A 22,144-nucleotide genomic window follows, 5' to 3' on the forward strand; every position below is an offset into this window, starting at 1 on the left:
CAAGGACGCATCGGAACGATTGATCTCCCACCACCCCTCTCCCAGACTGGAACAACGAGACAGTGACAAAGCTGTGGGGAAGAGTCAGTCCACAGGGGGCCACAGAGTCCTGGGGACCGAGGAACAGGCAGCAACGCTGGAGAAAGAGGGGCAGTGGCCCCCAGAGGGGCGGGCGGCACAACGTGTGGGACTGGGGGCAGGGAGCGGTGGAAAGATGCCTGCCCTGGCCGTCCTCCCCATCAGAGAGCGAGACACTGGTGCCCCACCCAGCAGCCCGCACCATGGCCCCCCTGCAACCTGCCGTTCCCCTGGCATCAGCTCTACACAGATGAGCCGAGACTGGTGCGGGGGCCTGACGGGCACGACAATCCTCCACGATGGTGTGCTCCCTTTCCCCCTCAACTCAGTTCACCTCCGCTGTTTGTATTTGCCTAAAAGGAATGGCCTGCCCCAAAAGCAATTACTCCCTCAGCATACAAGAAAAAAACCCTTCCGCAAAGCCCAATGACGCAGGGCCATCAGACCCCTGCCAGCACGCCGCTAGCCAACCTTAAATGAGAAGCTATTCACGCTGCAGCAGGAAACTCACTTCGGTCCCGTTCCCGCCCACGGTGAAAGCACCTCATCCGACCTGAGCAGCCCCGCAGGAGCAGCCCCCGCAGCAGCCGCCCCGGCAGCCCCCAGCAGGTGCCCACGGCCCCCTGCACCTCGAGGCACTGGCACCCTCCGCCTACCTGATGCTCAAGGCCATGGTCTGCTCCAGCTGCTCCCAGCTCTGCAGCTTGGCCAACAGCCTCTGGAAAGACAAGGAGGTGAACGCTAAGAGCACCGCGACCCCAGCATCTCCCTTCCAAGGCCTCGACAGCCGCCTGCTGCCCTTCTTTACGCAACCCCACCTCAGTCCCCAGACCAAAGCTTCTCACGTGAAGGTGACAGCGATGAGGGTGTTAAGTCCCCCTGATCCCTCAGAAGAGCCTGCTCTTATCTCTGACTAAACGCCTACGTGCTCCGAGTCTGCTCCGGAGCAGAGAGCTTACTCCCACGACGAGCACGCTCAGCACCTCATTTGTTCCCGGTCCCACGGAATCAGGTAAGGTCCCCGCGGAGTAGAGACAGGGGTGGCACACAGCCTCAGGCGTGGTCCCACAGAAACAGGCCGCGCCCCAGGGCAGACCTGGGCAGTGAAACCACAAGAACCCGCTGCCTCTCCCACAGTCCAGGGGCTCCACAGGATGCCAGGCCCCACAGCAGATGCACTTGGCCTTAGAGCCAACTACCCCCAGCTGACATGGCCGACTAGGGCCCGGGGCCCCACAGGGAGAACAGAAGGTGGGGACATGCCCCACCCACCTGGCACTGCACGCGGGGCTGCCCAACCCTGCATCTCACACTCACTCCCACGCTGACCCACATCCCACGTTAGAGACCCCCCCACCCCCACCTCTCCTAGAACGTAAGCAATGTGAGGGCAAGGACCATGGGCCTCTGGCCTCCCCCCACCTCCACCCAGGCCAAGTGCCCTGCTGGCATCACCGCATTCACTCAGTCACCCGCTGGCCCTATCACGTGCAGGGCACGGGCTGCTTAACGACTCTGTCTCGAGAGCCAATGCTCAGTGACCATCTACCAGGGGCCAGGCACTGTTTAAGCACATGACGTGAATTCACAAAGCCCTCACGACCCTGCAAGGCAGACACTGTTACTCCTCATTATGGAGGCAAACAGGTTAAGTGACTTGCCCAGGGTCACACAGCCAGCAGGCATCCGTGGCAGGATTTCACACCAAGCAGTGTGACTCTGGAGACAGGATCCTGACCAATTTCAGAACTGCCCAGAGAAAACACTGCTCCGTCTGGGGCTGCATCTTCAGGCTAAGTTCCTATGTACGCCAGCATCCTAGAGGAGCTCGGCTCCCACCCCGCGAGGCCACAGGCCCATCTGGCCAAGTGCAGGGCAGCTCCCGGCACACCCAACCCCCAGGACACAACAGAGAGCCCCGTGGCTTGGAGGTGAGGCAGCACAGAAGGACAGCAAGACCCAGGGCCAGAGGCCAGGAGGCTAAGTGCTGGTGTCACTTGTGTGCACTGGGTGCGACAGAGCTTCTGTGTCCCCACACTAACGAGGGAGAAGTGGGACGCTTGCTGCACAAAGTCCTATGGCCAGCTCTGCCACATCACCCCACAAAACGCCACTGCGAGTCCCAATAGCAGACGCAAGCAGGAGAAACGGAGCCTGGGCACCTGCTCACGTCTGCGGATGGGAACAAGGTTGGTGTCAAGGGTCCCACCCGGCCTCGTCTCTCTGACTCACTGCCTGGATCACCTTTCCCACTTCCGCCAGGTGGCTGAGAACAATACAACGCACGCTCTTACAGCTCCTTCTGGAGGCTCTTGCGGAGAACCCATTTCCAGGCCTCCCCAGCTTCTACAGGCCCTCCTCCATCTCCCACAGCCCAGCAGCAGGGGGGTCGCATCCTCCCCGCATGACTCCTGATTCCCCCCACATGTCCCCCGTCCATGCAAGAATTCGTGACACCGGCCCACTGGGCTCACCCAGCGGTTTCCCCCCCACAGGCCGGCTCATGAGCGCCTGCACAGGAGGCCAGGCACAGCTCTGGGGCTGCTATTCAGCCCAACACAGCAGCCCAGCACATCCACATTTCAGGAGGGGAACTGGAACGCCGGACTGAAACACCCAGGGTCCCCCAGACAGACAGAGGACACTCACAGGGAACAACCCGCTCACTGTCCCCTGGACCCACCTCCTTCTCCAGCTCCAGGACGACCAGATTCTCCTGCATCTTCTCCTGGCGCCCCAGCCGCCGCCGCAGCCCGTCCAGCTCCTCCCTGAGAAGCCCGTTGCTTTCTCGCATCTCCCTGGCAAGACCAGAAACAAAGTCCCTCAAAACGCCACACACCCAGGAGGAGGAGTGCAGCGGGGTGGTGCCCCGCGCCCGCCCCACACTCGCCAGCCCACCCCGCGCCCGCCTCACCGCAGGTACGCGCTCTCCTCCCGCAGCTGCTTCAGCTCCCTCTCCATCTTGGGCAGCCGCGCCAGCTCCGACTTCATGTTCTTCACGACCGCAGCATCCTGTTCCTGCAGGGACAGCTTCTGCTCCAGATCCTGAGTGAGGCCAAGACAGAGAGGGCAAAGTCGACCACTGTGGCCCAGCCCTCCTCCGAGACGCCAGGTGTGCCTCTGTGCCGCGTCCTCCGTGTTCACTTCCAGGGCACCCCGACGTGGCGCTACAGGCTGGGGTCACACCTCTGCGCTGCACTGTCCTCGGGGGCGAGGCCCTGGCGCACACCTGCCCAAAGACAGGCAGCCAAGGCTCCCTGAATAAACACATCAGTAAAACATGGCACTCCTCCCCTGCTAGACCCGCTCCTGCCACACTAGCACCCGTATAACAAGGGAGTCTCTTCCACACTGACAACAGCCTTCCTTTACCATCTGCAGTCCCCTTGAGACACACTAGGGACAGCTGGCATCCATCAGCAGCAAGTCACCGAACAAGCTCAGTGCATGAGATCAGGACCAAATCAGTCAGTCAGTCAACAAACATTAACAAGGCCCAGCTCTGTGCCAGGTACAGGGTCAAGCAGCAGGGACAGGGCAACACGGGATGCAGGTAAGGTCTCCGCACATGGAGTCTGGGAGAAAGGCAGACACCGTGCCATGCAGGCGAGCATACTCCGGGAGGTGGGCCGGGGGCTAAACAGAAGTGATGTTCCAGAGCCGGGCAGGCACTGCAGCCAGAGAACAGCACATGGGAGAGCAGAGGCAGGAAGAGTCAGGAGGCCGGAGGCCTGAGGCCTGACAAGGAAGAAGAGCTGGGGGGCAGCAGCCCCAGCCCCAAGCACAGGCATGGCACACACAGAGACAAGCGACAGTGTCAACAGCACCCTGGGCACGGGCAGCTCACCGTCCCCGGATGCCCAAAGGGTGCCCCAGCTAAAGCAGCAGGATGGCTGAGACTACCACCGGGACACCCACCGACACAGCGTGCACCTGACACGGAGTGACTCACTCTGATCCTCTGCTCCTGGTCGGCCCTCGCTTCCTGGCTGGCCTGGAGCTCCTGAACCTTCTGATTAGCCTCCTGACATTTCCTATCGAGAGAAAAGCACATCGTGTGAAGAAAGAGGTAAGTGGTTAAGGCCAGGAGTTGCCCTCACCCGAGGGGCTCTCCAACACGGACCCCCAGACCCCAGGGCACTGTGGCCTCAGTCTCCTCAGGTCAGGGCAGTGGCTCAAGTCCACACCCCAGGCTCTCTTCCCTCGCCTCCGCTGCACGCCGCGGGCACAGCCACAGCAGAGAACCTTCCCATGACCACCCCCCTGCACACCCCCACCCCTGCCCATGAGCATCCAGAGTTCTCCTAGGACAACACCTACGAAGGTAAAGGCCTAGATCACAGCGAGAGAATTCCGCCCTCTTACCATTCAGACTACCATGTCTGCTCACAACATGGCCTCTGCCTGGATGGCCCCCCGGCCCACACCCCACCTGCCCCAGGGGTGCCCCACACAGCCTTTAAAGCCTCAGTTCTTGGGAAGCTCTCTGCGAGCAGGCGTCCCAGCCCCGGGAAGAAATGACTGTCCCCCACTGTTGTTCTCAGAACATCCTTACTTCAGTGGCCCGTGTCTTCCGCCAACAGCCTATGGATGGGGAGGACAGACCCAAAGGGCACCTGTAAGTCCTCAGAGCTTGGCACAGACGGCACGCGTGGTCACTGGGTGCTCAGACCACAGAGGGCACAGGAAGATGCGCCCAGGCCTTCCTGTTCACGGTCTCCCACACCAGTAACCACCAGATGCACAGCCCAGCACAGGCCCCAACAGGCTTCAGGCTGACTGGACCCAGGGTGACCCACGGGCAGGCTCACCTGGCAGCACTGCCCCCCGACCCGGCACAGCCACTCACTTGTGCTGCAAGGCCAACTGCTCCTTGAGCTCCTGCTTCTCAGACTCCAGGCTCTTCACCTGCATCTCCTGGTTCATCACGCTCCACTGCAACTCGGAGACCCTCCCCTTCAGCGCGCTGATGGTCTGGGGGGTGGGGGGGCAAAGCTGCTTACAGGCTGTGACGCACTCACAGAGGTGAGCTCCTGACCCACAAGCCCAAGGACAAATGCCCCCCAAAAAGCCTGTACCTGCCACCCCCCTCCCACAGGCAGGGACCGAGCCATCTTCTCCTTTATGACACACGACCTGGGGGGAGACGGTACTGCTCAGAGTATCCCGGCCTGCCTCACGTTTCCCTCAAGCAAATGGGAAAAGACTGGGATATGGTGATGGGCTGCCTGCCAAGAGAGGCCCATGCCCTGTGACATCTGTCACTTGGGACCCTCACTTGTGCCCAATGTGCCTGTGTGGCTCTCCCTCCATGCCTGCCCTGGTCTCTCCACCCCAAATGAACCCCCACCATGACCCCATCCCAGCTAAAACACTCCCTGTGAACCACAGCCAGGTCTAGCCAGGAGGTCAGAAACAGGGGACTGAGAGTCTTCAGAATGATGCTACAGGAGCCCCCAGAATGGAGGAGCCATGGGAATGCCGTGCAGACCTCATGCTCCCAGCCAGAAGGCAAGAATGGGGCCAAACATCCACCCTTGGGGAAAGCGTAGGCATGCCCTCAGCCAGGAAGGCGGGGCTGGGGAGGCTGGCCCAGAGCCGAGCCTCAGGACTTTCAGGGGCAGACCTGTTGCCCTTCCATCAGACCGCACCCTCACCAGGTGACCTCCTAGTGACCATCCGGTGAGTGCTCTCCCTCTGTGGCTTTCCCAGGGGAAGCCAACTCACCGATCAGGCCACCAGGGAAGCCCACTCAGAAGCATCACTGTAAATTAACCTGGAGTGGAGGACAGGGACCCGGTCCAGCAAACCCCTGCAGTGAGGGACACCAGCAGTCCCAGGGCACCCCTGCCGACAAGGAGTCTGACACATTCTCCCCTGGCCCAGGAGCCCACACCAACCCAGGACCCACATTCCCCAGGGGAGGCTGACACAGGCCGTCCACATCCGTACTCCACCCATCTGCACGGTCTGCTCCGTTACTAGAGTGTTACCAGGGTGCCTAACAACCTGGGCATCACAGAAGACGAAACTACTAAAATACATTTAACTAGGACATCAGCCTTTGAGAAGTCTTCCTGAATCCAATTAACGCACACTGGACACCAGGCGCTGTGCAAGACATGGGGTCAGACGGCCGGCCACACACAGGACCCAGCTGTGGGGAAGCCCGGCGGTCAGCAAGAGGACTTCCTGGGGATGAGCATATGACCCAGGCATGGTGGTGAGCGCGCATGCGGGGGCAGTGACAATGGAGTCACCAGGGAAGGCTTCTCCCAGGAGATACAAAGTAACAGAAACAAAATTCAGGGTCCCCATCCTGACTAGCCATCAAATTCACACCCTGGGCCCTTCTCTCACCCTCTTTGCAACCTGTGTGGCAAAAGTCTCCCCCCACCTCGCTCTTCACTGAACAGAGTGCACCAGCCTCCAGAATGCAGCCTAGGCAAGCCAAGGGCAACACGGGGACTTGTCTTGAGGCTGATCACGGCTCCTCTCCTGCCAACATCCACATCAGAAGACAGATGTAGGAACAACCTTAACATGCTCTCCAGCGTTGCCAAGGCAAAAATAACCTGCAGCCTGCTTCCCGAGATCTATCAAGTAGAGAAAAGCACTCAGAGACGGAATACCAATGATCCCGTGCCCTGCTCCCTCCCGGGGCAGCACTTCATCTTTTCCATCACTGAACCTGTGATCCAAGGCGCCACAGCAAAGGGACAGGGAAGGTCAGGAGAGTCCAATTTCCACCAGCATCAATGTTTGGGCTTTGTTTCTAAAATTTATACAACCTTCAACTGGTAGAGACTTAGTAAGGACTACAGTTCATCTATGCGCTGGCTTCAAAAACGTTCTCAGATACTAACAGACCTGCTAATAATCAAAGAAATGCAAATTCAGAGGCAACACTTAACATCTTCAGAAAAGGGAAAAAAAAAAACCCTAAGTGTTTCCAGAAGACACCACCATCCATGACAGGTAAGGCCACAGGGAAATCGGAGCCCTCCACAACGCTACCAGCACAACACAGCAACTGGTGGCAAAGGTCGGACACTGTCCCCAGAGACCTGAAACCCCACTCCTGGGACTACGTCAGCATCAGTCACAGAAGCCAAAAGCCATGTGCTACCCGCCGCACACATGTGCACGTACATACATCTACCACGATGCGTGCACGTAAGGAAAGCTTTTAAACGACAAAATGCAGACGAGTCCACCAATAAAAATCATGATTACAACGACTGTTTGATGTATGAACTGAAGGCCACGGAGTGGAAAATGAGCATTTTTATTGGGATTACGACGCGAACACCATGCACACGTGGCGGGAGGCGGAGGAGCCACCCAGCGCTGCGCTGGGGGCGCCCCGGGGCACCCACGCCTGACCCCCGAGGAACGCCGCCCCTGGGACAGCCCTCACCTCGCCGGCCGCGGCCAAGCCATCCTCCTTCTCCCGCAGCTTCCGGCCCGCGGCATCCAGGCTCTGCTTACACAGTCGGTGGCGCTCCAACTGCTCCTTCATCTTCTCCTCCGCCTCGGCCTCCCGCTCCTGCAGCTGCCGGACGCGCGTCAGGAGCTCCTGGTTGCGATCCACCTCGCGCTGCCAGAGCGGGGACAGTGAGTGGGAATGGGGGGGCCCAGCCCAGCCGTCCCTCAGGACGGGGACCCCTCTGACCCTGGCGCCAGTCATGCAGCAGGCCACGCTCACACCACTAGAGGCCAGGCCCGTCCCCTCCCGCAGACCTTCAGGACCACCATGCATCTAATGCTGGGAAGGCAGCCCCAAGACTGAGACTCCTCACCCTGATGGACCCTGGGGGTCTCGGGAGTCGGCAGTCAGCCACGCAGGAGCTCACCCTCAGCCCCAGAAGCAAAGGGACCACCGAGTGGGCACCTGATGCTGCTGACCTCTGGCCTCTCCCTGGGAGGCGGTGCTGCAGAAGGCCCACCAGCACTCCCGAGGCCAGTGCTCCAACCGGGCCTCTCCAGCCCAGCACCAAGCAGGAGCTGAATGAACGCGGAGGGACGCCGCCCGCTCAACGGAAGAGTCAGGGGACCCTTCCAGAATGAGGGCCCTGGGCAGCCCACCACAGAGCAGTCTGTAGCATCTCTATGCGGGCTGCCTGTCCCAAGGACACATGGGGCAGACCCTGCAGGTCCCCAGACCTCAGACACCAACCTAAGTCTCACCATCTGAGAGGTTCTGAGATCCCCACCCACGGACAAACTGGCAGTCCCTGAAAAACCATGATAGATGTCCAAGACTCAAAGGGACAATTTGAAAGCCACCGGCTCAGGTGATTCCAGGTCACATTCAGCCACGTCTGCGGGTGGGAAGGGAAAGGCCTCTCAGAGGGAGGCCAAGCTAAGCGAGGACCCGGGATTGAGCTCAGCCTGCACCCTTCAATTTCCCCAAGAAAAGACTTCCACCGACCATGCAACAAACCTCCCTACTCATTACAACATATTCTAAGCACCAATAAGGTGCCATGGCCCACGCCACACCCTGGAGACCCAGGGCAGCCAGGACAGGTACTGCCCTTGATGAACTAATGGCTCAGAAAAATTCTATTAGCTCCATACCCCATGCCATCTGCCTGAGAGCCAGGGCAGCAGCACCAACACCACAATTCCTACCATCTGATGGCTCCTGGTGCCACCTCCAGCCCTAACAATGCACTTTCAAGAGCAGCAAGATTCCCAAGGCCTCTCCCTGTCCCTTCCCACCAGTTCCTCTGGGACTGTCCCTCCTAGGACAACCCAGAACATCAGCTAAAGCCCCACCCTAAGAGGAAGCCCTGGGAACAACACGAGTCAATGCCAAGGCCGTGGGACCCACTGGTAGGCCACGTTCCTGGGCTACTAGGCCCACGTGGCACACCACAGCCAGAAGCCTGCATACTAGGGTCAAATACATCCAATTAGCATCCCACCCTTGAAGACATCCGCTATTTTTACAGGACTAGGAAAGCATGCAAATGTGCCACGTAAGGCAAGAATGGGGCCAGACATCCACCCTTGGGGAAGCGTAAGCAGGTCCGAGACTTGCCGGTCCAACGCTCTGCCTGAGTCTTGGCAGCATTTCCACAAATCATGAGCACTTATTGAAAACCTCTGGCAAAGTGCTGTTGATCAAAGCAAAAAAAGGGATTTACGCTCTCAGTAAAAACCCTGCACCTTCCCTAGGTAATGGGGGGTTACGCTTGCCCTGTCTGCCCTGGGTAAGCCAGGGACAACAGGAAGTACCCACAAGACTGGAGATGTGAGCAAGATTGGTCCAGCCCGGACCTGAGACCTTTATAGAACCCGGTGACTTTCTAAGCCTGTCACCCTGTGGTACCTGGTATTTCTGCTGGATTTACACCCCAATCCTTCGGGGGGGGAGTGGGGGGCGGGGAGGGGTGGCAGGGAGAACAGGCAGCTCAGCAGAGAGGCATGGCCACCAGCACCTCACCGCACAGACATGGCAGAGAGCCGTGCCCTGTGCGCTGCCCCCGTCAAGGACATCAAGCATAGCTGCTACCTGTGGCCTAACGAGGCAGAGCCCCAGGCTCCCAGCCAGGAGGCTCACCTGCCTTACGGCCTGGCAGGCACCGTACACAACGCCCCGATGCCAGGGCCACCCGCTCACACCCACCTCATATCGCCGGGCACTGGTGCTGGCCGCCCGCTCCAGCTCCACTCGTGCTCTCTTGTGGCTCAGCTCCATCTGCATCTTCTCCCGCTCCACCTGGACCACCTGGGACTTGGAGCGGATCCGCTCTGCTCGTTCCTCCAGCTGAGCAGGTCACACCCAGGGGAAAGAGAACCCTCAGCCGCTGTGCCAAATAGGTGAGAGTGGCTTGTCCAACACTCACACTGAGTACCTGCCTCCGACAAGGCCTGTACTCAGCCTTGGGGAAGAAAGATGGATGCTGGGCCCTTCGCTGGAAAATGGGTGGGGGGAGGCAGTAAACAAAGAGGAAATAATAACAGGAAGAGACAGGTATACTTTAAGATGACAGCATGTAGGCTTGGTCTAGACAGGAGGGCATGTTAGTTTCCTATTGTCCTGTAGCAAGTTACCACAAACTTAGCAGCTAAAACCCCATGTTAGCAGTCAGGTTTTAAGGGCAGAAGGCCTGGCACACATGGCCAGGATGTCTGATCAGGGTCTCACAGGTTAAAATCCACACAGGTGGCCAGGCTCCAAACTTATCTGGACCTTGGGATCCTCTCCCACATTCACACGGCTGGAGGACTAAGGTCCCCCTTCCTTGCTGTCAGCCCCGGGCTGCTGACAGCTCCTAGAAGTCACCCACATCCCTTGCCATGTGCCCCTCTCCACCTCCAAAACCAGCAAGGGAGACTCCCCCATATGCAGAACCCCTCTCCTGCTCTGAGTAAGTCAGGCCCACCGTCTTCAGCTCGACTGATTTCTTAATTATGTTGGCAAAATCCTGCTGCCACAAAACCACATTAGTGTTTAAGTGGGAGAAAGTGTGGTCCACCAGGGGCCAGGCACTTAAGAGCCGTCTTAGAAGTTGGCCTACCACAAAGGGTAGGTAAAAGTGAGGTCAAGCCTTGAAGGGCCTCAGAAGATACATCAAACAGTTTCGTAGAACCTCAGACTGTGTCAAGAACTCATCCTCATATGGACCAGAACCTGACTATTCCAGGAACAACTGGTAGCACAGCAGCTCCTGGGCAGTAAGAAGAAACTCAGGACCTCAGGCTGCACCCCAGAGATCCCAAATCAGAAACTCCCTTTTACACATAGTCTCAGGGACTCATATGCACACTGAAGTTTGAGAAGCACTGGGCGAGAGCGAGTGGTTCTCAGCTCTACCAGGGACACTTGGTGACATCTGGAGACACTGCTATCAGAAGAGGGGGTGGGAGCATGTGTTTGCTACTGACACCCAGTGGGCAGAGGCCAGGGATGTCCCTTATCATCCCACAAGGCAGAAGCAAGTCCTGCAAAACAAAGAACTCTCCAGCCCCAAATGTCAGCAGTACCAAGGCTGAGAGATCCGAGGCCAGAGGGAAGGCATCTTCTCCACCCACACTCTTTTTTTTTTTTTTAAGATTTTATTTATTTATTCATTCGACACAGATAGAGACAGCCAGCGAGAGAGGGAACACAAGCAGGGGGAGTGGGAGAGGAAGAAGCAGGCTCATAGCGGAAGAGCCTGATGTGGGGCTCGATCCCATAACGCTAGGATCACGCCCTGAGCCGAAGACAGACGCTTAACCGCTGTGCCACCCAGTCGCCCCCACCCACACTCTTTGAGGGCCCAAGTCCACACTTTCTTTGTCCTCTGACATTTTCTCTCATTTCAGTTCACACCAGTTGAAGTTTAGGGGTTCTGAAGTCCACCCTCCATCAGACTCACTGGCCTTCCCAGTCTCTGCGTGCAGTGAGGGCCCAGCCGCTCCGAAGCACGGCCCCCAGCTTCTGTGGGCACTACTGCACGGCAGCCAGGAGCCCCAGAGAGACGAGTCCACAGCCACATCTCTTTGGCACACCAACTGCGCTTGAAGGACAGTAACTGAAACATGTTTCTATTTACACCAACACTGACATATAGCAGAGCCGACTGTAAACACCTTCCCACAGAAACCGAGCATTAAAAAAGGGCAGGGGGGGTGGGGACTGCCAGACTCTCCAGTCCTGTAGGTTCTCAGTTCCCTCACCTGCCGTTTGGGGGCGACTTGCTAGGGCACAAAATCACTCCCAGAAGTGCTGGGGCAGCACAGGGCCAGGTCAGGGGTCCCGCAGCAACAAGACTGACCAGCTCACTCTGCCTACAGCATCCATCTACAGGATCCCCCACACGGAGGAGGCGCTCCACAGCACTAGCTTAGTGAGAACTGCGCCTCCGAAATTCTAGATTCTATAGTTCTGACAGATTGGCCAAAAGTTCCCAGACATTGGCATCAACAAAATTATAGCACTGTTTTAGACCAAAGTTGACAACTTCTTATTTTTCCAGGGAGCAAGAATTAAAAAAAAAAAAAAATTACCGCCATCATTTCCCCAAAAAGTGCTTTAACACCAAAAACAAACATGAAAGATCCCATTTTGGAATAAAAAAGTCTTTGTCAAAATATGGCAGTGAGCAACTCAGTCCACTAAACAAACAAAAATCATTCAATTATTCAACAAATGAATGCATACAAACACAGGACCATGAGTTTTACCAAACGTTGCCTGTGCCTCCTCAGGGCTCCCAGAGCCACAGGACACCGGCTCTGTCACAGGCCATCACTGGGACCGGCTGCAGCTGCACAAGCAGGGGATGGCGGCTGCCTGACGTGGGGGCGATGCAGGCTGGCAGGGGCCAGGCTGCACACACCACCCCCACCCCAAGTGGCCCCAGGGACCCCTGCCCCCATGAGACTGCCCCCAAGTCTGTGGAACCTCAAGTCCTCCAGGGGACCTGACCGCTCTTTCACAGTAAGTGTTGCTAAGAACATGAAATAAAGTGAAGTAAGACTTCTTACAGCAAAACTGTAAAAGCCACATCACAGCAGACTGAAGCCAGGATCTGCACATGGCCGCCTGCACTCTGGGACCATGACACGCCCAATCTTTCTCTTTACTTGGAGACCCCTACCTGGCACCTAGGGCAGGCGCCTCCTGCCCAGAGAACGCGGCTCAACACAGGTCGCTCACCTGCATGCTCTGCTGGTACTGCATCTGCAGAGAACCTGGGGCAGAGGTGGAAGCATCCAGTCCAGACCCTGCCTCCACCCGCTGAGAAATGAAGTTGTTCAAAGACCTCAGGGTGGACAGCACGGTGGTGTTTTCCCCCAAGTCGTCCATGGCCACTTTGCTTCTGGAGGAAGACAAGGGAGGGGTCACCGTGAGCCTTTGCAGGCCCCGTTGGCTCTACCGGCAGCCCAGTCAGGGGGCGCCTCTGGGCGGCCCCACTCTCCCAGTGCCCTCTCGGAGTCCTTACAACAGCCCAGTGTTCATAACCACACGTTTGCAGTTAGCTGGCAGCCCAGACTCATCTGTAAACTGGGGCTCACGAGAGCCACTTGGCACAGTTGCTGTGAGGACGAGTGTCCATCATATATTTCCAGAGGGCAGGAGTGCGACTGGTACCACAGTCCATCACTCTGCCTGTAACTTCACACAGGACAGCTCAGGCTGCACAATGGGCCAACTAGATCTTTCTGGACATATTTCACACATCTGAAAGTGGGGTTTCAGAAAGTTACAGAATGGACTGGAATCCAGGTCTCTGTGACTCTGAAGTCCAGTACGCTCCACAAGCCAGTGCATGGAGGGCAGAGCATGAGCAACAGCAAAGAACCAGCATCCCCAGGACACCCCCGGGGCGTACGTAGTAAGCATCTGCCTTCGGCTCAGGTCATGATCCCAGGGTTCTGGGATACAGCCCGTATCAGGCTCCCTGCTGAGTGGGGAGTCTGCTTGTCCGTCCCCCCCCCGCCCCGCCTTATGCTCTCTCTCTTGCTCTCTAATAAATAATTAACATATTAAAAAAGAAGAAGAACCCACATCCCCAAACCTGTACTGACCGTGGCCTGATGCCTGCCCACCTGCCAGCCAGCCAGTTGGGTGGAGAACCACCCAGGTACAGTTATGACCAAACGCATGAATTCCTACAGGTGCACACCGTGTTCCCCTTAGGTAAAAGGCCAGCTCGCACGGACTTCCCTAAGTATTAGATTGAAAACACTTCCCCGCCAGAACCCCAGAGGAAAAAAGTGGGGAATCTTAGTTTGACTCTGAATTCCTGCTGGGGAACAGAGCCCTTCTTCTCTGCAGGCCACATCTGCACCCCAGACAACACAGCTGTCCTCTCCAACTCTCAACCGCACTGCCAATGGAAAACGGACTGGGAGACAGAATCGGACAAGCACTGAACGCTGACAGCCTGGAAGATACAGGCGGGAGCGGCAGGAGACGGCAGAGTCTGCTCCAGAAGGCAAACCCCTCCGCATGCCAAGATTAGATCAGGGCAATACTCTCCATCCGCAACGGGAAACTTAGCCACTATGTCCTGCTGGGGAGAGGCCACCCCCTGTAAGAACTGATGCAGGTAATCCACTGGAATGAAGAGCACACGCACGTTTTCAACTGCTGGAACTAAGCCGCTGCACAAGGCATGTGCAGCAGCTCAAGCTCCATCCTCTTTATCCAACAGACTCCAATCTTCAACCCAACTACGGAAACCCAAGCGCCGAAAAATCACATCCCCTGGGCTGCGCGTGCAGAGCACGCCGCCTGTCAGCCGCCCTTCTCAGCCTGGGCACCGCACCGGCACTTCTGCCGCCGTCCGCAAACTCCCAACACAGGGGCGGCTCCGCCAGACCCCAGGCGCCGGGAGGGGGTCAGCCCCGCTCGGACCCCCGCCCCGCTCCCCGCCCACCCGGGTCCCGCTCCGACCCCGGCCCCGGCCCCGCTCCGACCCCGGCCCCGCTCCGACCGGTCCCGCTCCGACCCCGGCCCCGCTCCGCGCCGCCGCCGCCACCGCTGGAGAAGCCGGCTCCGACCCCGGCCCCGCTCCGAGGAACCCAGCGCGGCGGGGAGAAGGCAGGAAAAGGGGGCAGCGCCCGCACCCAGCCCGTCCCCGGACCGCCAACCACCGCCGCCCACTGGGGACCCCGGCGCCCGGCAGCTCACATCAGTCCTGGCCGCTCGCCGCCGCCGCTCAGATCTCCCTCCTCTGCGCCCGCGCCCGCGTATCGCGAGACCTGCCGCCGCGTTCTCGCGAGACCCGGGCAGGACCGACCATAAAGAACCGGGTCTGTGCAGCGGTGAGTCCTGGGAACTCCGCGTGCGCCCCGGAGCCGCCCGCTCCCGGGAGATCCCGCCCAGAGGACTCTCACCAAAGGCCGGCCCACAGGCCACTCGGGGTGCCCACCTCCCCTCGGAGGGACTGACCTCCACTAGGGCGGTGGCCTCTCACCGTATTGTGTGTAATAGCACCGCCCAACGGTGGCCTCTTCGGGCCAAACTTTCCTCCTCTCGACAACTCCCAAAATTTCGCTATAGTATTGGCTTGAATTAGTACATCTTTACTTTTCTCTGGGCTCACTGGAAAAGCAAAATACTCTGCTGCTAGGCTATTCTCCCAGGCCCCTGTGAGCTCCCACAGTCAGAGACCCTCGTCCAGTAACGGAGGTCTCCTTCCCTCCTGAACCTCCTCCTCCCTGCCCCCCTCCCCTGGACTGAGCACCCAAGGATCTGCACCGCCCCGCCAGGGTCTGGAAGGTCTGCATCCCCCTCCCCCAGCGTCTGAAGGGTCTGCACCCCTCCCCAAGGGTCTGGAGGGTATGCATTGCACCCTGAGAGTCTGCACTCTCCCCCCAGGGTCTGAAGGGTCTGTACCCCTCCCCAAGGGTCTGGAGGGTATGCACTGCACCCCGAGGGTCTGCACCGCCCCCCCCCAGGGTCTGAAAGGTCTGCACTGCACCTTGAGGGTCTGCACTCTCCGCCAAGGGTCTGGAGGGTCTGCACCCCTCCCCAAGGGTCTGAAGGGTCTTCACCCCTCCCCCAAGGGCCTGGAGGGTCTGCACTGCACCCCGAGGGTCTGCACCGCCCCCCCCCGGGTCTGGAGGGTCTGCACTGCACCCCGAGGGTCTGCATCCCTCCCCGAGGATCTGGAGGGTCTGCACTGCCCCCCAGAACATGAAATAGGATGGGGACGGGGATGTGCTGGGGGTAGGACAGGAGAGTCTCGGACATAACTGACTACAACCAAAAATAAAATGAAAAAATGCTAAATCCGGCCTCCAGCCCACTTCAGAGTGCTGGACTGAGTCCTTGAGCCCTGGTGGAGATTATGGGTATCTACCTAGGCTCTCCCCCAGCCCTATCCTTGGGATTCAATCGGCAATACGGACAATACACTCTTCTTGAGGGATGAGCACACCTCCAGAAAATGGCTTTGAAGAAACCAATTTTTATAAAAACAATCTTAAAAGCATGGAAATCCCTTAAAATCGCACAATCTACATTGTTCTGTAAAGCTGCATCAAGCTCATGGAAGAGAGTGAAAGGAAATGGACGCACATACCAAGTGGCTGCTTGCTCTGGCCACTACCAGTCTTGGGAGCCCCCAGGATTCCAGCAACCAAAGCACACCCGCCCCCTGCACAATTCACACCAAATGTCTTCCCTAATTGCAGGGAACTCCTGCTACTTGAGGACGGGATGAACACATCATCCCCAGAGATGGAAATTAATCCCCAGGTTGAAGTTCAGGTTTTCACACGCTACACTGTATAAGCAAAATGACACGGAGAAGCCTGGGAGTTGGTCGGCCAGGGGGGCAAGGGTGGAGACTCCCTCCATTACATGGGAACAGTCTGTGACAGGAGTCACATCAAGGTTACACCAAGGCCCACGTGCACCGCCGGCTCCTTCCCAATGTCTTTTCATCCTTTCCTCTCCGTCTACCTCTCTTTCATGACGTCCTCTTTATGAATCACGCTCTAGAGACTGTTTCTGATCATACATCCTGGCCAGCAAATACTGTTTTGTTGTGTGTTTTTGGCTTAAAACAAAGGCCCCACACTTGTCCTGCCTGCTGCATCCCAGATCAAGCCCTGAACCCACTCCCCTACCCCCCAGCCACACTCCGGGCAAGAGCTCAAAGAACACTTGCAGTGAACAAGGCCTGGAAACAGCAGAAGAAACCCTCAGTCCTCTGCAAACTCCTTCCCTCTTTGGTACTGTGTGGCCAAGAGGTACACCTCTGACGATTCCTTCCTGCTGGCTCTGGGTTTCACCGTCCTGGTGTTCTGGAACTGCCCTGTCAGTCGCTTCTGATACGCCAGGCTTTGACTTCCGGCCCACATTTTGCAGAGGAATGTTCCACCAGGGTGCAGGACATGTGGAGCCGTGTCCAGAAGGGACGAGCACAGGCCAATGAGCCTGTCGTGATCCAGGCTCCGGATCCCTGTGGCATTGGGTGCCATGTCACTCAGAATCACATCTGCTCTCCCACCAGGAAGCAGTTCTTGGATTCTCTGGAGGGTTCTCGGGTCGGTCACATCAGCGGGGCACAGAAAAGTTGCTCCTTCCAGGGGGGATATGTGAAGAAGATCTACCCCAAGCACGAAGCCAACGGGAGCATGGGGATCTAAAGAAGACAGAGTGAGTCCGTTATTTATTTACACCCCAAACTGTCCCTCAGAAATACAAATAGAAAAACAAATAAAAAGTCAGGACAAAGGACAGGAGCAAATATGAAAGATGTGGACACAAGGCCCTTCCCCAGGTCTCTCCATCTACACAGACATGGCACAGGGAGAGGCCAGCCTCACTCCTCATGGGAGGAATCTGGGGCCCAGGGAAGCACAGGACTCCAACTCTGACGACATGCCCCTTCCCGGGGCCTGCTCCCTGTGAGGGGGTCTCACCTCTGAGCAGCCTTTCTGCCAAACTAGAACTGAAAAGGACACACTAATACGTAAAGTTCCTCCACGATAAATCAACACGTCCATTCTGCAGCTTACTCCCATGTCTTTCAATGCAGAACCTACTAGAAACGAGCCAAGAAATGGGGGACAAAGACAGTGGAAGACAAGGTCCAGAACCTGACCGCTCGCCCGGGTTTTGGCAGCACTGGTTGCACAGTAGAGATGCCACTGTTTCACTGGCCCCGAGCAGGCTCTCCTGCCTCCAGGACGGCAGCCCCCAGACGCGCAGCTCCCTCCTCGCGGCCCTGGTGTCCCCGTCCGTGTCCCTCCCCCACAGCGGGGAGGGCCCCTGCTCTGCCAGTGGCCGCAAGGGGACCAGTTCACATGCAGGAATAAACAGACCTGCTTAGCAGAGAGGCTGTACCATGGAGGGGTAGCGTGTATTTCCCTTCTAGCTAAAGATTGGAAGTCAGGTATTTTGCAGAGCAGCACGTTTTTCAAAGGGGAGAGTACCATTTTCAGCCCTGGAAGGGAGGACATCCCACATCTCATTTTATGCACTTGACTTTCTTTCCTTTGATATCCCATGTGCTATAACCTCCGGGAGGGTCCATTGAGGCAAATGGCTTTGGGTGCATTTTCACAACTTCTGGGAGGAAAAGAAACCCAATCATTTTACACACACTCTTTGCCTCTGCCACGTCTTCCTACAGGTTAAACTTGGCCATTTTCCTGAAGCGCAATTACAGGGACGGGAAGCACTGAGATCACTCGTTGGGTCCGTTGGGTCCTGCTCAGTGGCAGGAAAAGGAACTGAAGTCTCTGACACAAATTCACTTAGGCAATATTTATTGAGCTAAAAACATTTTTCCCCCTGTTCTAGAGCCCCTGGAGGCATCCCACCTGTAGTTACGAGGCTGGATCTTTGTCGTGAACCCAGGGAGCAGCACTCCTAGCCTCTGCTTTCAGCAGGTCAGCAAACTCCTCTGAACCTCATTTTTCATTAGGACGACGGGCACAGCGCCCTCACTCTGCGTGTCGGAGAGAGGTTCTTGTGAATCGGCATGTTTCGTATAAACGCCAGGGATGGTGGTACCCCTGACTTTACGGCAGGAAAGAATGGGGAGGGATGCTCAGCACCACGGGGTGCACACTTGCATTAGACCTGGGAGCCCCGCTGGTGCCCAAGAGGAGGCTGGCCGAACGGCACACGACAGCTGTCCTCTGCAGAGCTGCACAAGCATTTCAAAGGACACGTGGTTTTCTAAACGGAGGGTACAGGCTTCCCTGTTGATTAATCAGGGGAACTGTTTTCATATAGAAAATCTTTGACGAAGGGGCGCCTGGGTGGCACAGCGGTTAAGCGTCTGCCTTCGGCTCAGGGCGTGATCCCGGCGTTATGGGATCGAGCCCCACATCAGGCTCTTCCGCTATGAGCCTGCTTCTTCCTCTCCCACCCCCCCACCGCTTGTGTTCCCTCTCTCGCTGGCTGTCTCTATCTCTATCGAATAAATAAATAAAATCTTAAAAAAAAAAAAAAAAAGAAAAAAAAAAGAAAATCTTTGACGAAATCCTAAAATATAAGATGGCAAAAGCTGAGTCCCTCAGGCTGAGCCAGAGGGGAGAACCCAGAGCCCCAGTCACGGGTGCTCCCGGAGCAGCCCTAGCGGGACCTCGGGCAGACCCAAGGCTTCAAGGACCAGGACCTGGAAACCCCTGGGCTTGATTCAGCTGTGCTGTCGCAGAGAGATGTCAATAAATCAACACGTGAAAAAAAACAGCTCCATTAAGGCTTCGAATCAGCAAGAAGAACGTGGATACCAGCGTTTTTGAAAAAGAAAATATACGTAAGTAGTTATGCTTGCAAAAACAAATTCTGGAAGGGGGCACACCAACGCACTGCTGTACATAGGGACATGGTGCGATTTGAGGTGCCTTAAATCTTCACTACAGCTTTCTATCGTGTCTGTCACTTTGAAAACACCAGCGTCCCACTTTCTCCCTTCTTGCTACTACACAAGCAACTCAGGTGTCCTCTCCAAGTGGCTTGGCCACCCCGAATCCTCTGGTGGAAGGCAGCTGGCTCACACCTCCAGACCCAGGTCAGAGGCCCTACCTGTGCCTGCAGCGTTGACCCTCTGCACAGCCACCTGGCTCCATGCCCCGGGGGCCGCCCCACAGTCTAACACCCGGAGACCGGGCCGCAGGATGCCATGCCTCTCGTCCACCTCCAGGAGCTTGAAGGCACTTCGGCACCGGTAACTCTCCATCTTCGCGGCTTTCACAAATGGATCCTTCAAATGGCGCGTCAGCCACAGGTGCTCAGCACCGGTCCGACCCTTGGAGTGACTTCCAGCGGTGTGAAACCTTCGACACTGAAGGGACGTGCCTACCAGCTTCAAGGACCTGGTGGAGAAAAAGGGAGCAAACAGGCTGGCATCACAGATAGGCAAGCTCCCTAGTTGAACCCATGTGTTTTTAGAGACAGCGCCCAGAGACCCGAGAGGGGAGGAGACTTGGCAAGGCTACCCAGCCAGACAGCAAGTGGAATGGGGTAAACTGAGTCCCTCCCCAAATTCGTGTGTTAAAATCCTAGCCCAAGGTACCTCAAAATAGGACTGATCTTTACAGAGGTGGTTCAGTTAAAATGAGGCCAGGGGACGCCTGGGTGGTGCAGTCGTTAAGTGGCTGCCTTCGGCTCAGGGCGTGATCCCGGCGTTCTGGGATCGAGCCCCACATCAGGCTCCTCCGCTAGGAGCCTACTTCTTCCTCTCCCACTCCCCCTTCTGTGTTCCCTCTCTCGCTGGCTGTCTCTATGTCAAATAAATAAATAAAATCTTTAAAAAAAAAAAAATGAGGCCAAATGGGTGGGTCCGAATCCAATGTGACTGGTGTCTTCATCAAAGACAGCTGGGACACACATGCACAGAGGAAAGACCAAGGGGGGACACAGGAAGAAGGCAGCCAACTACAGGCCAAGGAGAGGGGCCTCAGGAGAAACCAGCCCTTTCGACACCTTGACCTGGGACCCCAACCCCCAGTGCTGTGAGGCGGGCATTTGTGTTGTCCCAGGTGCCTGGACTGGGGCTCTTTCTCGCGGTGCCCAAGCAAGCGAGTACAGCAGGCATCATGTTGCAGTGAAGGAGCATCTTTCACTCATGGAAGTCTTCTTCAGAGAAGACTCAAACGTCACTGACAGTCACTTTGTGTCAACCAACATTTTTCCAGGACTGGTTAATAGTACCACTATATTGGGTCGCCTAGGTGGCGCAGTCTTAAGCGTCTGCCTTGACTCAGGGCGTGATCCCAGCATTCTGGGATCGAGCCCCACATCAGGCTTCTTAGCTATGAGCCTGCTTCTTCCTCTCCCACTCCCCCTGCTTGTGTTCCCTCTCTCGCTGCCTGTCTCTGTCAAATAAATAAAAATCTTTAAAAAAAAATAGTACCACTAATATTAATGAAGGTAACATTCCTGCTTGCCTGGTACAACCCTTTCTTGGGCTACACGGGACTGCGAGAAACCCCCCCCCCCCCCGAGGACAGACCCTTGCCTTACTTAGCTCCACGGCTGCAAAGGCCAGCACAGGGCCGTAGCAGTCACACTGAGTCATACAACTGAACTCCACCTGTGTGAGCCGTGCAGGACGATTTCCAAGTCTCTTTGGCAAGGCCAAGTTTTTAAGTTTATCGACTGCCAGGTGCTCCCAGAACGTCCCCTCATGAACTCTCAGCACAACCCTACAAACTAAGTCCTGCATCCACGGTTCTGATGGAAAGAGCCTACCATCATCCCCATGGCTCCAGGCCAAAGCCCCTCCAACAACCAAAGCGTGTTGGCAAGATCTGAACACAGCAACTGTAACCGCTGCCTTCAAAGAGCCTAAGGGGTCTCCTGGGAGGAGCACAGAGCGGTCCTGGGCACCAGAACCAACCCCCAGGGCTGGGGGAAGGCTGGAAAGCAGAGTCACACACACTGAGACCTGCAGATTTGCGCAGCTGATCTCCAGCGCCGACCCACGTCTGGGGTTCAGCCACACTCTGCACTCGTGGGAGCCCTGTGCCACAGCCTTCAGACCTGCTGTGCCCTTCGCAAGCTTCCTCTCCACCCGCACCGCCCCCTCACCTGCCCCCAAATCTTTCCCCACCCCCCACCCGCAGCGGCAGCTCACCTGCCCCATCCGCTCTCCGCAGCCCCCGACCTCCAGCGCCCCGTCACTGCCCCCTCCGCCCGCCCGCCGCTCCTCGGGAGCCGTCCCGACTACTGGCTTCGAGTTGGAAGCCCTCTCCTAGGCTCTTCGCCCGGGATGCCCGCGTCCGCGCCCCTGTTCCGCGGACGGAGCCAGAGACGCACCCCTGGCCCCTCCTCCTCCCGCACGCCTGCAGCAGGCGCTCCATAAATGCCGACCGCGCGCACAACAGCGCCCACCTCCCTGTTCACAGATCCACTCACCAAGCCATGGATGCAGATCTGCTCGGGCCGCCCGCGCCGGAAGTACCGGACTCGCTTCCGGTCCGAGGTCACGCCCCCGGAAGTGGCGCCCGGGTTCAGAAAGCGCGCGCGGAACGCAGGATTGGAGACCTGGGACGCGGGAGCCCGGGAGCCGAGCCTGGGTCAGGTGAGCTGGGGAGAGGGGATGGTACGGGGCCGGGTGATAGGGGACCGGGGAGAGGAGGATCAGGGACC

General features: G+C 57.4%; 3 protein-coding genes across 5 annotated transcripts in view; 1 reads left to right on the plus strand and 2 right to left on the minus strand.

Annotated features, from left to right (window-relative positions):
- The window catches only part of MAD1L1 (mitotic arrest deficient 1 like 1), a 336,658-nt gene extending 321,717 nt beyond the window's left edge, over positions 1 to 14,941 (minus strand). Inside the window, exons 1-9 of one of the 3 annotated variants that reach the window (XM_034669697.1) lie at positions 14,717 to 14,941; positions 12,737 to 12,899; positions 9,716 to 9,856; positions 7,499 to 7,678; positions 4,928 to 5,052; positions 4,031 to 4,112; positions 2,993 to 3,123; positions 2,762 to 2,876; positions 735 to 796 (exon numbers count right to left, since the gene is read on the minus strand). In XM_034669697.1, coding sequence (XP_034525588.1) covers positions 735 to 796; positions 2,762 to 2,876; positions 2,993 to 3,123; positions 4,031 to 4,112; positions 4,928 to 5,052; positions 7,499 to 7,678; positions 9,716 to 9,856; positions 12,737 to 12,886 — 986 coding nt within the window. In that variant the 5' untranslated portion in view covers positions 12,887 to 12,899; positions 14,717 to 14,941. The remainder of the gene's footprint in view (positions 1 to 734; positions 797 to 2,761; positions 2,877 to 2,992; positions 3,124 to 4,030; positions 4,113 to 4,927; positions 5,053 to 7,498; positions 7,679 to 9,715; positions 9,857 to 12,736; positions 12,900 to 14,716) is intronic. The other 2 variants (XM_034669696.1, XM_034669698.1) reach the window with 2 other exon arrangements.
- Positions 14,942 to 15,978: 1,037 nt separating this feature from the next.
- On the minus strand, positions 15,979 to 21,982 carry MRM2 (mitochondrial rRNA methyltransferase 2). Its single transcript, XM_002930516.4, has 3 exons — positions 21,911 to 21,982; positions 19,577 to 19,866; positions 15,979 to 17,180 (listed from the first exon to the last, which is right to left on the minus strand). The coding sequence occupies exons 1-3, from the start codon at positions 21,916 to 21,918 to the stop codon at positions 16,738 to 16,740; spliced, it is 741 nt and encodes a 246-aa protein (XP_002930562.2). The 5' UTR covers positions 21,919 to 21,982; the 3' UTR covers positions 15,979 to 16,737.
- NUDT1 (nudix hydrolase 1) overlaps positions 21,953 to 22,144 on the plus strand; it is a 9,916-nt gene continuing 9,724 nt past the window's right edge. The window contains exon 1 of the mRNA XM_011217342.3: positions 21,953 to 22,076. The gene's annotated coding sequence lies outside the window, so the exon portion shown is untranslated. The remainder of the gene's footprint in view (positions 22,077 to 22,144) is intronic.

This window comes from Ailuropoda melanoleuca, chromosome 10, assembly GCF_002007445.2.
Source record: "Ailuropoda melanoleuca isolate Jingjing chromosome 10, ASM200744v2, whole genome shotgun sequence".
NCBI classification, from domain to species: Eukaryota; Metazoa; Chordata; class Mammalia; order Carnivora; family Ursidae; genus Ailuropoda; species Ailuropoda melanoleuca.

Bases quoted from the DNA above. Each gene is read 5' to 3' on its own strand.
- MRM2 (XM_002930516.4), bottom strand. The intron at 17,181-19,576 runs GTAGGGCCTCTG...TGTCTTCTTTAG, and splicing joins GGTCAACGCTGCAGGCACAG to ATCCCCATGCTCCCGTTGGC.